General features: G+C 35.3%; 1 protein-coding gene across 2 annotated transcripts in view; it reads left to right on the top strand.

The window, feature by feature from the left end:
* The window catches only part of METTL15 (methyltransferase 15, mitochondrial 12S rRNA N4-cytidine), a 95,773-nt gene that overhangs the window by 29,705 nt on the left and 49,618 nt on the right, over positions 1-16,450 (top strand). For both annotated transcript variants that reach the window (XM_080595261.1, XM_080595260.1), the window contains exon 3: positions 8,311-8,447. In XM_080595261.1, the coding sequence (XP_080451387.1) occupies positions 8,311-8,447 (137 nt within the window). The remainder of the gene's footprint in view (positions 1-8,310; positions 8,448-16,450) is intronic.

Here is a 16,450-nt window from a genome sequence, read left to right as displayed (position 1 = left end):
TCCAGCCTGCTTGTATCTCTATGATGGGTCTCTGTCCTTTTCCCCAGGATGATTAAGTTCTGCTCTAGTTTCTCAGAACCCTTCCTTTTAGAGGCTTGGAAAGGAATACAGTAAAGTTTGGATATATCTTTTCCTTCCTTTAAGCATCGTTTTGTAGATCTGTATTTCTGAATCATTTTCTCTCTGTGTCTATTGCAACTGCAGGTTCAATGAGTTTGCTATTAACAAACATCAGATCTGAGATGCAATTCTCAATTTTGAGCTGGATTTGTTGGGATGGATTTTGAACTTTGTGGAAGGGAAGGAAAAGATTAAGGAACTGAGAAAAGCGTCTTCCTTGTCGCACCGTGTTCCTTACATGTGCCCAAACAGTTGTCTATATGCTTTATATCAAGAAGCATTTACTCCAGAGATTATTTTTAGTATATTTATATTAATCATACTTTTACAGTGATTAGTTTTAAAAAATGTAATGAAAGCATACAATAGATCAGCTATTCCTTGAAAAAAAATACTGCTAGAACAAGACATACCTGTAGTTTTCCTTCTCATCGCTCCTCACTTTTTTCTCCTTACATGTATATGAAATAGTTCTTGTATTCTGACAGTGTATTAAAATTGTAAGCTGTGGCAAATTCAAGATGTTTGAACAAGAGGTCAGATATATGTGTACTTTAATGTACTTAGGGTTGATATTTGAAAAATAAAGCAGAGTGGAAAACAAGTTGTGTTGTGACAATGAACGATTTCTATTGTGAATAACAGGTAAATTCAGAAATCTACAAGTTTAGAAAACATGACTCATCATAGAAATACCAGGAGAATTAATAGGCAAAAATGTCTTGCAATGTGGTGGTTATTTTGTTTATGATATTACTTTTCTTGGGATTTTTTTTTCATAAAGTGATCGGGTAGATGCAAATAAAAGAAGAGTAGGTGCTTACTTAGATACCTACTAACAGTGCCTGCCAATGCAATAAATTGAATATTTATTGTTAGGCATAACAAGCATCTCGGTTCAAAATATAAGCATACTAGGAGCTTGACCTTTTTTTCTTATTTAAAAGAAAACACTAGCATTCGTTTCAAATATAGAAACTGTATTATTGTGACAAATGCTGGCTTGTCATCCCTCAGGGGAAGATGAGTGGAAGCCAAGAGAGGTGTTGTGACCCAGTCATGACTGGTTTGGAACATACTAGTGAATGGTGCCCTTCGTATCGGACAAATGTCACTGCTCTTGTCAGATAACCATTTGTTCTTGTGAACTTACTTTTGTTATAATAGCCAGTATAACAATATGTCCAGAAAAATTATTGAGATTTTGACATTTGATGTCTCAATTGCATGTAAGCCTTCATTCATTTTATTTTTCTTCCTTCACCCATAGATAGCAGGCATTTTCTTTTTGTCTGAAAAATCAGGTAGCATAGTTTAGATGCTAGACAGTTGTTGTTCTTCTCTTTTTCTTTGCGTAGTTTGTTTCAAATAAATCAGTACTCTGTTATTTTTTGTGGTATCTGTTTGTTTCAAGACTGTAAGAAGTGGAGAGAGTGCCATTTACTTTCAGAACAAACATGCTGTGTAAGCACTAAAATGATGCTCATTTGGTAACTTGTTATTCTTTCTTCTGTATGTAGAGTGTGATGGGTTAGGGACTGTTATGGTTAGGGCTATGGTCCCAGCTGTGGCAGTAGGAAATGTGGATCTATTTCGCTTCTGTACCTCCCACAGGTAACTTCTGTGATTTTTGTTTATTGTTTGAGAAGCTCAGTTTTGGGTGCTAAGTCCTACGGCAGACTTGTATCACTGTTAAACTATTATATTCATATATAGTAGCATTGATACGAACCTGTAAAGTATGTATCACTTCCAAGTTATTTCTTCTTCTGGTCATATTTTAAATCTTGTTTTCATCTTGTTTTCTATTCTGAAAACAAGTAGTCTTGGCTTGCTTTTTTACAAATCAGGAAGTATATTCTTCTGTTAGCTTAAAGAGTTGACTTACGTGGGATTCTTTTGCCTTCTTTTGGATTACCAGTGAGTAGCATTTTCCCTTTAGAACTGCCTCTGTACCATCTGTGGTATGTGCAATGCAAATGGCAAAGCTGAGTGGGTTCTGTATTGTATAGCGGTCATGCACAGTAATAACATGTAATAGCAGCATGTCTTTCCATGCATGGCCTACCTTTCTTATTGACATGATAGCTTTCTTCACTATCTTCCAAGTGATATGCTGAAGCTGTGTTTGAGTTTTAAGAGCGTTTAATTTGTGAGGTGGGTACTACAACACATGTACTCTGAAATGTTCCAGGGAGACCTCATAGTGGCCTTCCAGTACCTCAAGGGGGCCTACAGGAAACTGGGGAGGGACTCTGTCAGGGAGTGTGGCGACAGGACAAGGGGAATGGCTTTACCATAAGAAGGTAGGTTTAGTTGAGATATAAGGAAGAAATTATTTCCTGTGAAGGCGGTGAGGCTCTGGAACAGTTTGTCCAGAGAAGCTGTGGGTGCCCCATCCCTGGATGTGTTCAAGGCCAGACTGGATGGGGCTTTGAGAAACCTGGCCTGGTGGGAGGTGTCCCTGCCTATGGGGGTTGGAATTGGGTGGTCTTTAAGGTCCCTTCCAACCCAAAGCATTCTAAGATTCTATGAAATGCTCTGCTAAGCACTTTATCCTGCTCTATCTGAATGACTGCCACTTAAAGAAAAATTTGAGATTTGAGATTGGAATTTTATTATCGGTGATCTTGGCGTTAAGATGTTCAAGTAATAACACTTGCTGATGGCAGAGAGAATGGTCCCTTGTCATTAGGGGACAGAGATGTTTTTTAGGTTAAAAAAAAGTGGATAAACAGGGCTGGAGGGTTAAAGAAAAAATTATGCATTGCAAGATCATTCTTTTGGGAATAACGGGCTTTCAGTTTTTAGAATAAACTTGTGTTATCTGTTGGAAACAGTAATGTGTGTACCAGTTAATTGTAGCTTTTTGCTGTGGTATCTACACGTCAACTGACAAGTTGAGAGAGTGTGGGCTGAAAGGCAAATGGCTGGTCTGCCATGTCGGTGAAAAAGAGAGAGATTGCTAATGAAGAGCTCATACCTGGGATAGAAGACTGCTTGACATAGTACTTCCTGTACCATATTCCAACTCATCTTGAATATTTTGTACAATTTGCCCAAGTCCCTTTGAGATCATTTCAGTTTTGGAAGAGAAAGGAAAACAAAACAAAACATTTTTTGAAAGATCAGCATCACCATGAACTGCCTGAAAGAATTAAGGTTATTAGCAGTAAATACAAATTATATATCTAAAGGATCAGACGACTTTTAGAACATGACAAAGCTCTTTCCCTTAAAAAAACAGACTAAAAGTTACAAACTTTCTCACTAGTTCCAGTATTTTACATATTCTTAAGGGAAGTCTCATGTAGTTTCAATTTATGAAAGTCATGTTTGAGTTTACATTTCCTAATATTTTTCCAGTCTCATTTTGTTGCACAGGAAAAGTAGTTGGAAAGGCTATCAGATGTAATGGAGTACATTTTTTTAGAATCGGTACATAATCAGAAGTACAATTGCAGATGACTTCAGTCATAGGAAAATGAAGTGCTTAAAAGATATTTATTAGGAGATAGCTTGTCAGTGAAAAGTTTTGTATGAAAAATAAGAAAGATGAACTTCTTGTATTTATGTAACTATCCAAGAGCGAGCTAGCTAGTTGTAAAATGAGGGCTATAAAGTTTTTGTTTGTTGTTATCTGTGTGTCATGGAGGAGCCGAATGGTTTCTAAAATGTACAGTCACAAACTGATTATAAAATTCCCAAGGGGAACTCTGATGGGGCTATCATAACTTAACAATGGAATGGTGAGTCACCGCTGGAGGAATTCATGTAATAATCTTTTCTGGTATTTATAGGACCATGAGGATAAAATGTCATTTAATTTTATTTGATTAAAAACTACTAGGTGAGAAAGGAGAAGAAAAAAATGAAGCATTTTTCTTCTGTCTCAGGCATGAAAGATGGCTGGAATATATTTAAAAATAATTATCAAGCAGTATACTATAGTGATTACTTTAAAATCTGATCAATGCTCCAAAATATTTGTGTTACTAGTAAAATTAATTTATTTGATTATTTAATGTGATTTTTTTTTTTAGTTTCTAGATGCAAAATGTTGCTTTTGAGTGGAACAACTTGACTGAGGCATCTTCATGAGTTCTAGCTTGCTAGTGTAGGTATATATGTCACCGTTCAAAGTTTATCCATAGAAGGTCTTTATTTACCTTGAAAAGTTATGCCAAGCTGTATTTAATTTAGCCTTAGCTAGGTTTGCTGGGATGCCAAAAATTCTTGAGACTATTCTATTAATGCTGGTGATGCAGTGTTTTATCTAGCATTGTGTATTCAGTCCTGCAGTCACTTCCACTTGAATCAGAGCTGTTTCCTTTTTTGTCCTGATCTCAGTTTAAAGATTGTTACTGTTTTCAGCTGTTGCCTCTAAAAGGTTTGTGTTTTGTCTCCCTTTGCCTCCCCCATCTCTTTTTTCCTTCTCTTTTTTCTTTGTTTTTGGTTTTCTTTCCATATTCTTTTTTTTTTTTTTAAGAAAGGGCAATATAATTTGAGCATGTGTTTGTTCGCAGTGAATGCTTGCATGAATTCTTAACTAAAGCTTTTAGATGCTGTCACAATATTGAGAGCCTGTCACTGTGTCATTGTACAACAGTCCATATCCTCTCTTTTCTTCTCCTTTGCACTCCCAGTATTCATTTTCTGTTTCTGCATAAGACCTTCTGTATGGTTCATTAGTATTCAGCATGTGTAAGGGGTTTACTGAGCTTAAAGTTAGTCAAATTTAGAATTAGTGAAAGCAGAGGCAGATGTTGGTGAGGGAAGGTGAGATTGTTAAGCAAAAATAAAGATAAGTATTCGTAATTGACACAAGATCCACAAGATCTTCAAAAATTCATTTGGGGGAATATTTAAGTTGTCTCGATATATAGTTGCCAAAAATGCCCCCAGCTCCAACTTGTCATGCTTTCTGCTATTCAAACTTGATAAAATAATGGACCTTGAGACGTGCTAGTGAGAGAAAAGACACAAAGGATCAAACTGATATAATACTTTCTAGAGTTCACCAAAGAACAGTTTGATATTTGGAAAAAGAACAGATGTGCAAACAATAAGCAAACTGGTAAGCCCATCAGTGAAAAGAATATGAAAGAGTATGTTTTCGAAGTTCACCTTACTTGTGACTTTGAGTGGAATAAAACTGTTGTTCCAGACTTTTTTTTTTAAAGAAGACATAAATATCTACTTGCTTTTATCGCTTCCTATGCCTTCCTTGACAGCACTGTAATTCCCTTTCAGGAAGGCAATGCTGAGGTTTTCAGAAACTCATGTGGTAAACTTCTAGCTTATGATTTCAAATAAGAGTATTTCTTCTTTCTCTTCCTCTTCTGCCATAGGCAGGGATGTCACCCGCTAGATCAGGTTGGTCAGGGCCTCATCTAATCCGGTCTTGAACACCTCCAGGGACGGGGCATCCACAACCTCTCTGGGCAGCCAGATGTAGTCATAGCACATATTTGCGCTCGAAAAATTTGTTGCACGCCACTGGGATTTTTTTGCATGCAAAGACTTTGGAAACTGTGCAAAGGCAGCAGTAATCCTTAGTCACAGCTGAGGGGAGAGAGAATTGGGGTCAGACTATTCCTGAACTGGGTGCCAGAGTAACGACTTCAAGAAGTTGTTTGTGACAACTTCTTTGAGTGCCTCTGGAAAGGAATGGACTTTGTTAATACCATGGTGCTTGCCTTTGGTAGACTAGCTTTGGTGTAATGCAAAGTCAGAGTTGATTGAAAATTCAGAGGTGATACCCTGCACCTGAAGTTACTGGAGGTTGTGTGTGCATATCATGTTGAAGGCTTTTTTGACTGTTTTTTTTTTTGTCTGTGTGTTTTTAGTGCTTTAATAGATATATTTTTTTAACCCGTTACTCTTATTTCTAATGGAGCAACATTTAAAGGCAGATTTTGAAGTTCTTGTGGCAATAAATTTAGGGATTAAATGATGTGCTTGAGCAACAGAACTGTCTTATACATACTGCTCACAGAAAAAAAAATAAAGATATTCTGTGTCAATTCTTTGGTTCTTCATATGAATGATGCAATTTAATATCGGTTGTTAGTTTCATAAATATACAATTTCATAAATAGTCAATTTTATTATTATGGGATTTCCATAAAAAAAGATCAAGGGATTTCCTTAAACAAAGCTTTTATATATGTTTTCTAAAAAATGTTTCTGGAAAAATGTTTGTGCTTTTCCTCATTCTAGTCTTCATTGCCTTTGAATTTCCCTTTTTATCCAAAGGGACTTTGTGGTTGAATCTTGTTATGAGAGAACACAAAATTTCCCTTTAAGGCTTTGGAGTGTGTAATTTTTGTAAATAAGTTTAGTTAACATGAATTCTGTGTAACTGAATATGATTTTGCTCGACAAGTAGTTTTAAAAACTGTTTCGTATTCAAAAATAATTTGAGATGAAAAAATCCATAATTTGTATTGGAGGATATGGAGAATCTATTCTAGTTTAGTTTAGTTGCATGGAGTCGGATTTCTGCCCCTTTCAGCAGAGGTCAGTTAAATCAACTGAGAGGAGACAGTTATGGGAATTCAGAGATGGAGAAGCCAGGGAAGATGTTTTTATTCTCATTTTTACTTGGGTTAAAATACACCGTTATAAAACGATAAAAATCTTTTTCTCTTCTAAACTCCAGTATGTTTTCCCTAGACTATAGAATTATAGATACTTTCCTAGTAATTTAGAAAGGAAATAAATACATCTGAAATGGAAGTGCAGTCATATAACCTCTGAATTGCTAAGTGAAGAGCCAGCTATTTCTGTCAACAAAATAGTTCTTGACTTCTAAGTAGATAAGTAGCAGTGTTGTCAGCCTAAAGGAGTAAAGCATATGGGGCAGCTGCTAAAAACAGTACTGCTGTTTTACAGATCAAAAAAACCTTAGAACACCATTGAATTCTAGCTTGCTTTCTTGTATTTCTCACTTCAGCAGGGTCCGATAGCCCAGCCTGCCTTGCTACAAGGTGGCTAGCCGTGTCCCAGCTTGCAAAGCCTCCTGGTCAGCCTAGTGGTCAAATGGACTCTGACTTCAGGAACCTCTCTGGAGTGAGTCTACAGAAACTGTAGGGCAGTCTCCCTTCCTTGCAAGCAAATGATTTTCTCCAGATGTTCTCTTCTGTGAGTGTGGCTGAGAGTCAGCCAGTTCTTTGAAGTCATCTTATCTCTGTGTGAAATTTGATGACAGCATCACCCTTCTCAAATATGAGACCAAGTCTCTTGTTGCTGGTTTTCGTCAAATTTTGATGGTGGAAATATGAAATCTGTATTTCTCTCTGGGAACTTGGGGCTCTCTGTACATGTGCATCGTTTTGTCTGAGCGCAGTCAAAGTTCAAAAAAAAAAAAAGAGTATGGTATATGATAGTTATTCCTCAGAAATACAGTAATGGACATTGTTTATCAAAAGGTGTAACTTAAGCCCTCAGAGTATTTCACATCTGACAATTGAAATGTGGTTGCTGTTCAGGTAAGCATTCCCGTACTACTCTGTGTTTAGTTAATGCATGTCATGATGGTAGTCAAGTTAAAGCAGGTTGGGGCTTCAGCGTATTTTGGTAACCTAAATACATAGCCCTGTCCTTGCACAGTGAACCTGAAATCAATGATACTGCCTTCAAAACTGATATTTTCTGCACTGGTCACGTCAGTCCCAGTCAGGATATATGTGTGCCTGTACTGCCATCACACTTTAATCTGTGGTATAAAACTATGGTAGTGTAATTTTTTTTTATTGGTACACAAATCCATAAGTCCTCTTTTCAGATAGACTTACAAAGCAGATGGTGCTGATTGCTTCCTATAGCCCCATGTCTTACCTAGCTTTACATGCTTCAGTACGAGCAAGTTCAATGAAGCATTGAAATAAGCAGCTTTCCTCTTAATTCAGACTGGAAAGAAGTGCAAAGAGCATGAAGTTGTAGTTGGTTGTACCAAATTATTGTCCTTTTGTTATGGTTGGATAGGGGGATCCCAACCAACCAGAAAGGTTATTTTGAAATGATTTCATATTTTGAGCAGAATTGCAAGTATTTCCAAAAAGACATTTTGGGACTATTGAAAGGTATATTTTCCTCAAGCATATAAGATGAATAAAAGAAGCTTTAAATCATCAGTTTATTATGGTTCTATTCTAAGGTAATGGTGTTGTCTTTTGTATTCCACAGTGTTTCCTTGATATGACGTTTGGAGCCGGAGGTCATACTACAGCTCTTCTAGAGAAAGCCAGCGATATTACAGTGTATGCACTAGACAGGGACCCCACAGCTTATAAAATAGCTCAGCAGCTTTCAGAAGCTTACCCGTAAGTTGTCTTTCCTGCCTTAAATATGGTTGAGATAAGCTTGACACGTATCGTGTTGTCATATATACAATATTCTTAAAGCTTTAATATATAGTTTGTAACCCATTATTGTATCATAACATTACGTCTGTATATACCTCATTAAAGAGGAGATTCAGTTGAATTTATTTATGAATGTTTGTATGCAAATCTTTCTGAGTTTTTTGGAGTTAAATGCATATTTTGTACTCTGTTAATTTTAACTGTGGTTCTAGTAGCCACTTTTAAATATAAAATTTATATTTTAAAAAGAATTCATATGTTCTGCTTCCTTTGAGATTATTCTGATGGCAAAATTGTGCAAAAACATATACTTCATTATTTTGCCAATAAATAAATATTTCACAACAGAGGAGGGAATAATATACTTTAAAATTAGTTAATGTTTTAATTTCTATATAGATAACTATGAATATTAATTTTTTTAAACGACAATTCAGTTTTAGATCTGCTGAATATTGCGTCAATTGTGCTACTGACTTCAAAAGCTACTAACCAATTTAATAAGCCACTGTTTCTGTATAAAGACTTTAGTTCGTGCTTCAATTTTCTTGTTAAATAGTGCTGAATGTGCTAAATGAACAAAGACTAAATTCCAGTTTTTAGCTATACAAAGGTCTTGTTTCTTTATTTTGTTCAAGAAACAACCCAGTCAGAGCATGAGTGCATTTATGCATAAGTATGCTATATGTAGAGATGAATATACTTTTCAGGAAGTTCTATTGCTTAAATTTCACCAGGAAATAAAAATATGTAGATACAAAACTAAATGATATAGAAGAATTAATACTTAAGTTTAGGGAGAGTAGTAACGAGAGTATTTGTATCAAAAGAGATTTTTCATAAGGCGAGGGAAATCTTTCCAATAAGAAGAAAAGTGAAAGAGGTGGATAAAGAAACACATGGTTAGTCATGTTTCCCTGCATGAAAAGGGGTTCTAAGGCAGCAATACTATTTAAGCAATGTAGAAGGTATTTTTTACTTTCTCTTAAGAATGGTTTAACTGTGCATTCCTTTCTTCATGTGCCATTGTCAGAGGCCCAGTGGGAGAAATTCAAGCATGGGACAAGAAAGCATAGATAGTTTTATAGTCATCTGACTTTGTAAGACCAGTTAAATATATTTCTCCAAATTTTCAATTCTTTGTGGGCTGAAGTGACATATAGCTTTTACTTATACATTTGTGGGATTCCTCTTTCCCCATTACAGGAGAATGCTGTTTTTGACAGATTTGTGTGGAGATTATATGCAAGAAAAAGTCCATTTTTTTTTAAACTAAGCCTGCAAATAGATTCCACTGGATGCCATTGAAATTGTAACATCTTCTCTAATAAGCCTCCTTTTTCATTTTGTTACAGAAAAATAAAAGTAAGAATCCAGATTAAAGCTAATATTGTATGTAAAAAGTTTCAGAAACATCCACATAACACAATATTGAACAGTTCCCTGTCTCTCTATATATGTATTTGTAAAGTGTCCTATGCAAACCTGATGTGAAGGAAGTGTATTTTCCAGACAGATGAAGATTTTCCATGTTGGATATTTTTCTGCCAGTGACTGGCATTGTAAATTCTCTACTTGCAAAATGAGCTTTAATTGATATATTATTACAGTTGACATAACTTACTATGGTGTTATAAACAAAGTAGTTCTTCAAGTTCCTGCTTTTATTCGTACACTCGTGTTAAACCTGGTCATTTGGACTACAAACATATAAATGTTGTCTGCCTTTACAGATGAAAGTTAACCTTAAAAGGTAGTGGATTCTTAAATGAGAGTTAAATTGTTGTTAGAGAAAAATTTTAATGACTGAAAGATGAATCCATGCTACTTGAATGTGTCTTGTAAGATACAGAGCTGTATTCTTGTTTTCCATCATCTTGCATCTTTCCCACTGGAAAGAACAGGTGGGTTGATTTTCAAAAGGTAAATATATCTTCCTTATGATAACTAACGTTGAAAGTTAAATTAACCATCTTAAGATAGGAACATTCTTTTATCTGAAATATGTTCTCATTATTAATTTGCTTTCCCTGAGATATCAATTGCATAAAAAGTTTAAAGAGGGCAGGAGCAGGAATGAGTATACTGGTAACAAATAAGAGTTAGGGTCTACTAACAAATCAATTGTGATTATATTAAAAGATTCAGAGCTTTCATAAGTTGATTTTTGGTATTCATTAAATGATGGTTAATCTTTTTCTTTTTTTATTGTGTATTTTTTGCACTATTTTAGAAATTGATAAAATTCTGATAAGAGGATTGATTCAAGTCTGTGTTGGCACCAAGGGTCAGGTAATTCATCCAAATGAAATCTTTATCTGGTCAGGTTTACTGTCAGTTAAAATAGTTCCCTCATTTGATTTACCAGGCAGACACAAAAATAGTTTTGCTATCATGAAGATGGTAATGGCTGCATGCAGCTGCAAGCTGAGAGAAAAGTAGGGCTATCCCTTTTGCAAGAAGCACAGCCAAAGATATAACTGACTGAAGACCTGCAGTACAGAAGCCTAAGCTTCTCCATTGTTTGTCTTATCTAGGGTTGTTTTTAGTCTCTGTTTAACAGTTCTGTTTTGGGAGAGGTTATTTGACTTACTCAAGTGCTTCACTTCCTTTGGAGCTGACAGCACAAGAGGAGAAAAAAAAAAAGGCTGTTATGCAACTGTAACCAGTAAAATCAGATTTCCAATATGACTGAAATAGTGAGTGCAGTGGGCAATTTGAAAGTTGTGCATCAGTTGAATTTTCTGTTGTCATTTTGTTACTACTTCAAATACAGTATCATACTTGTTTGATCTTTTGAGGATGTTAATATATTCCAACATATCAACTACATGATCTATCTTCGGTCTTGTAGCATTTGCTATAGTCCATCCTACTTAAAGAAAAATAAAAACCTTTAATTATACAGAAATAATTGCCGTTGCTTACTCTGGTTAGGCAATATCATGAATCTCAGTAAAATTGTATAGTTTCAACTATTACTCTCTTTGGGGCTTAATTTTTTTTAAATATCCTATGTCTTATGTCACTGAGTTACAAGATTATTAAAGCTCAAGTTGCAAGAAATACGCCCAGAGAAATGGCTGGAAAACATAACTATAGCTAAATTAGAAGATTTTTCTATGTTTGTAACTAATAAATGAAGTCCTCCTTGTACTTCACTGAAAGCCAGTTGGAGTAATAAGTCACTGGATGAGAACACTGGAAAAATATATTTGATGTTTGTATTTTAAATGTCTCTTTGCTTCTCGGTAGTGATTTTGTCAGAACTAAAATCCAAAGAGGATAGTGTTCCCACTGCAATTCTTGCATTCATTTAGCTTCTCTGTTTATTATTTTTATTTTTTAAAGCATGTAGTGCTGCTTTAATACGGAGAAAATAGGTCAGGGCCTGTTAGATATTCAGTGTGTGGGTGGGAATCCTTTGACGTGCTTTCTGGGGAAGCCTCTAACTTGGGAATTGCTGCTGAGAATCCAGGAGAACAAGATAAAATTCAGTCAGTAGCAATATATATTACAAGTAAACCCTTTCACACCCACTGAAAGGCAGAGGTTAGAGAGGTGGCTGAAATCTAGCAATTAACCAATATCATTGCAAGCTTTTAAGTATGAGAAACCTACGCAAAGCCTACACAGAGGAGATGATATGCTCTTTGTAATTCTCTGCACAGAATAAGCAATCGTGTCCCATAAGTAGGTATAAATCATAAAATAAAATAATCTTATGTAATTAAACTGTAATATATTTTACTGTAGTTCTAAAGTAATTTTGAATTGGTGCTTATGGGTTTTGCTTTCAGGGTTACACTAAGTTTACAGATAAAGTGGGATAGCATCATCCACCGTATCTTCGTTCTGGGAAAAATAGAATTGATTTCATTAAGTTCTAGGGAAAATAGAACTTTCTTTAGTTGCAATAAACTTATTTAAGTGCTTGTGAATTGTAACTGAGTGTATAATACATTGTTTTTATAGTTACATATTATTTTTATAGGTTACTATTTTACTTTGACTGTGGTGCATCAGAGGAATACAATTAAGCGTGCAATCAAGGCATATTCATTATAACTATGCCTTAACTGTATGTAAGCAAGAAAAAGCTATCTGTAGCTGTAATTTTTTCTAAAGATTTCTTCATGTATGCCAACACGTGGCTGCCTCTTAAACGCAGGCAATGGAGATAAATGAGTTGTCTGAAGTAGGAGATGGAGAAATGTCACTGAGAGAGCTAAAAAGACCTTTAGATCCTATTGCATTTGAATAGTGCATTTTTGTCATTTAGCTTGTTCCCTAAAAGGTTGGTTTGGATAACACGTACATTTCCTTGCAAAAGCACAAGGAATAAAAGTTCCTTTTCTTGTTGCTGAAGCTCAAGCTGCCCAGGTTTCAGAATGACCTTTGCTTTCATACCTGTGTTCTGATCCTTCAATACATTGAGTTCTTGGTTTAAGTTTGGGCCCAATTCAAAGTTACCGTGACATATAAAATCACTTGCAGCAGTCTTCTTTTAACAGTTCCACCCCCCACCCCCCTTTTTATTCTTTGCAGTCTTTTAAAACTTGGCTTTTTAGGGCTTTCTTGTCAGGTTGAGTGTAAGTCTTTTCTCATGTAGCGTACTTATAGGTACTTTACTGCCAACATCACGTCACTGCAGGTAAATCTTTTGTGTGTGCACTTCCTAATTTTTCTTGCCTTGCAGACATGATAGCGATTTAAATGATTGTATGGTCTGCAAAATCTTTACCAGGTATAGAGAGTGGTCTGATCAGATAGTTCATAAAGTCTTTGTTACGTAAGAGTAAGTACTGCTGTCACAGATAAACTCCTTCTCAGTGGTCCCAGCAGAAAATTAATGGTATGCATCTCAAACCCGCTATCCAAAACTGGCCAATGGCATTGGGTTGTACTGTGGCAAAAATAAAACCAAGCTGACAGAAGAAGCCAGCTGAGCCAGAATAGTGGAATCCCATTTCTTAAGAGAAGTGCCACTTTTCCCTCTTCCTGTAAATATTCCCTAAAATTGAGCAAAGGAGGAAAACAGGTTGCCTGACTTTAAGGGAAATTTCTTGTAGTGAAGGGAATTCTTTCTTTTTCTCCCATTGAAGCAACTTGTTAGTTAATGTATCTGAGTCTGTTCCTTGTAAGCTTAACAAGGACAGCATCTCTTCTTTTTTGAGTATACAATACTCAGTAGTAAATAATACAAAAAAAGAAAAGTGGGGAACTCTTTTCCTGGCAACTTTGGTATACAGGTATTTGGTGTGTGTGTGTGTGTATATATATATATATATACACGTGTGTGTATATATATATATATATATACAGGTATATATATACCAAATATATATATATATATATACACCATATATATATATATGTATCTATTTATACAGGTATTTGGTGTATATATGTATATATATATATAAAAAAAATTTGGTAAATTTTGGATTTTTTTTTACAACCATTTCCATAAGAAACACATAGTACAACGTTCAGTGTTTATTTTAAATGTTCATCACAATGTGTGTATGTGTGTTTCTGTATTTTATGCTCAGCATCAAGTTCTTATGTAACTGAAAGTGTCAACTAGCTATACTAGATGTTACTGGATTGTTTTCTTAATTTACTTAACATTCCTGTGGTAATACTCTGAATTGTTATTGCAGTCATACTCACAGTGAACAGTAATACATCTCAGCCAAGGAATTGTGAAATACAAGTTTATTGTTTTCATTAGGGATCTTAGATCAGGGAGCTGAGATGGAGTGACTAACATACCGTGCAATGATAAGACCAGTTCATTAATACTTCGTTGGTTTTTTCCTGGCTAGATCAAGAGATAATGGAACAAATGCTGATGCTTCTTCACCAAGACCATATTCTTAATTAATCTTTTAACAGAATAATTTGTCGTTTGCTGTGAATATAAATAGTTTATAAAACTTCTAAAAATGTGTATCTGAAATTTTATATTAAAAACAATACGCATGCGTGTAAATATACACTGAGTAACTGAAGGTGCTGGCATGCTCATACCACTGCCCTCAGTTACTGTCAACTCTTCTTATATATGTTAATTGAGACAACAGCAAAAAGATGGGAAATCCAAATTATAGTGTAAAAACATACAGCAGAAAACATGAGCATTACAATACAGAAGTATGGTAGAGTATATTTACTTCTGGGGAAAAAAAAAAGTTAAATGTGTTTTTGTAGAGAGGAAGTGCAGTGTAGAGTATATATGGGAGAAGAGAGGAGAGGCAGGGTTAGTGAATCCTCAGCCACAGTTAGTCTCTTTACACATTGTTGAGTGGCTCAGGAAAAGTCAATTCATTTGAGAAACTCCTATTAATAAGATAGAAACAATTTGTGTTGTTATTTAAAAGCTATAGTTACATAGCCTGGTCCTATGTAATTCCTAGTATCCTATGGGCAGCAGAAGTTTTTGTGATGTGTTGTGTGGATACAGGAAGTTACTGTCCTTGGGAACATGCATAACAGATTTTTTTGCTCAAGGAATAAAGGTAGCGATTGAAGTTTGGTCACTGAGTAGTACAATGTTTTTTTGTGTTGTATAATCTGTTTTTTTTTCTTTTGTGTTTTGTTGATGGTTTTTATATAAAGGATATTTGAAAAACTGAAATATAAGTGAGATTGTCACCTAAGAAAATAAAATAGGGTGCATTCTGGAGAATACCTTTCACCTGTTGGGTCTATATGTCTGTTCACATAAGCAGAATACATATATTTGGCTTAAACAGAACAATACATTTCATTTTGGAAAGTGTCATACATCAACTTACATGCAAACTTCCCAAGCACCCTCAAAATGTAGTGTGATTTGAAACCAGGTAGGCAAAGAGAACCTCTTTAGAAAAGGAGGTGGAAGAGAAACAGCACAGAAATTCATGTGTTTCTTTAAAAACACGTAGCTCAGTTTTAGAAGTTTAGGAAGACATAACTAGGAAAAGGCAATGAAGATGGTAACATAAAATGATGACAAATCTTTTTGTCTGTACTGGTTTAGCCGACAAGATGGTGTCAACCTGAAGCTTGAGAAGATTGAATGAGTTGGATGCAACAGTTTATCTAAATGCTTTAATATCTTCTCCCTGCCATTTCAGTGGTGTCTTTGTGTTACTCAGCCAAAAGTGTATTTATCCATAGTCTTTAAAATATAAAAGTGATGTTTTTATGAGAGGAATGGAAAGCCTAAGGGAAAGCAAGTTCATGAGTTTTCTGGTGTAAGGAAAAATTGTTTCTAGAGTAACCAAATGTAAGTGAGAAAACTTTAGATAGTTTTCCTTCTAGAACATGTCCTTGTCCAGCAGGTTGTAGTAAGCATACTTTTGCTGTGGTGATGTTTTAATGCGTCTCTTTGGCCAGATTCAGTTTCCAGCATGTTTATCCTTTTCCTCAAAAGAGATAAGCTCATATGCTGAAACTTACAGAGTGGTCATGTGCATGAAAGTGTGAGTTGCCACTGCATCATTCGGGGAATACCAGAACAGGGTGCTAAACTGTTTTTTTTTTTATTATTTTTTTTGCTATGTGCCAGTATTGTCCCTGTAGTTCAGTAACAGAACTGGTATTTAGCTGCAGTAGGAGGAGTTGTTAACTGTTTTATGCACAGGAAGCCAGAAAACAGCTCTTCCTTAAACTGTCAGCGAGGGCAGGACATATTGACTGAAACTGGTAATATGTATGTTTGGAAGGCTGGTGCAGAGCTTTTTATGCTCAAGGTATAGGATGTTAAGGACTAATGATCTGGTGAATGTACCAACATTTCACATCTATACATAACAGAATTCTTTTAGCACTGTATCATACAAGATTTTTAATGCTGAATGACAAGAAATTCTCTCTATCTGCTGGATTTAAACACTATAAATTTTACCAAAATCACTTCAGAGCTCTATTTTTTTTCTGCCTCAGTTGCAACCAAATACTGTCCTGACCTG

This window comes from Anser brachyrhynchus (genome assembly GCF_964034855.1).
Source record: "Anser brachyrhynchus genome assembly, chromosome: 5".
NCBI lineage: Eukaryota > Metazoa > Chordata > Aves > Anseriformes > Anatidae > Anser > Anser brachyrhynchus.
This window is presented reverse-complemented; position numbering and strand designations above follow the sequence as displayed.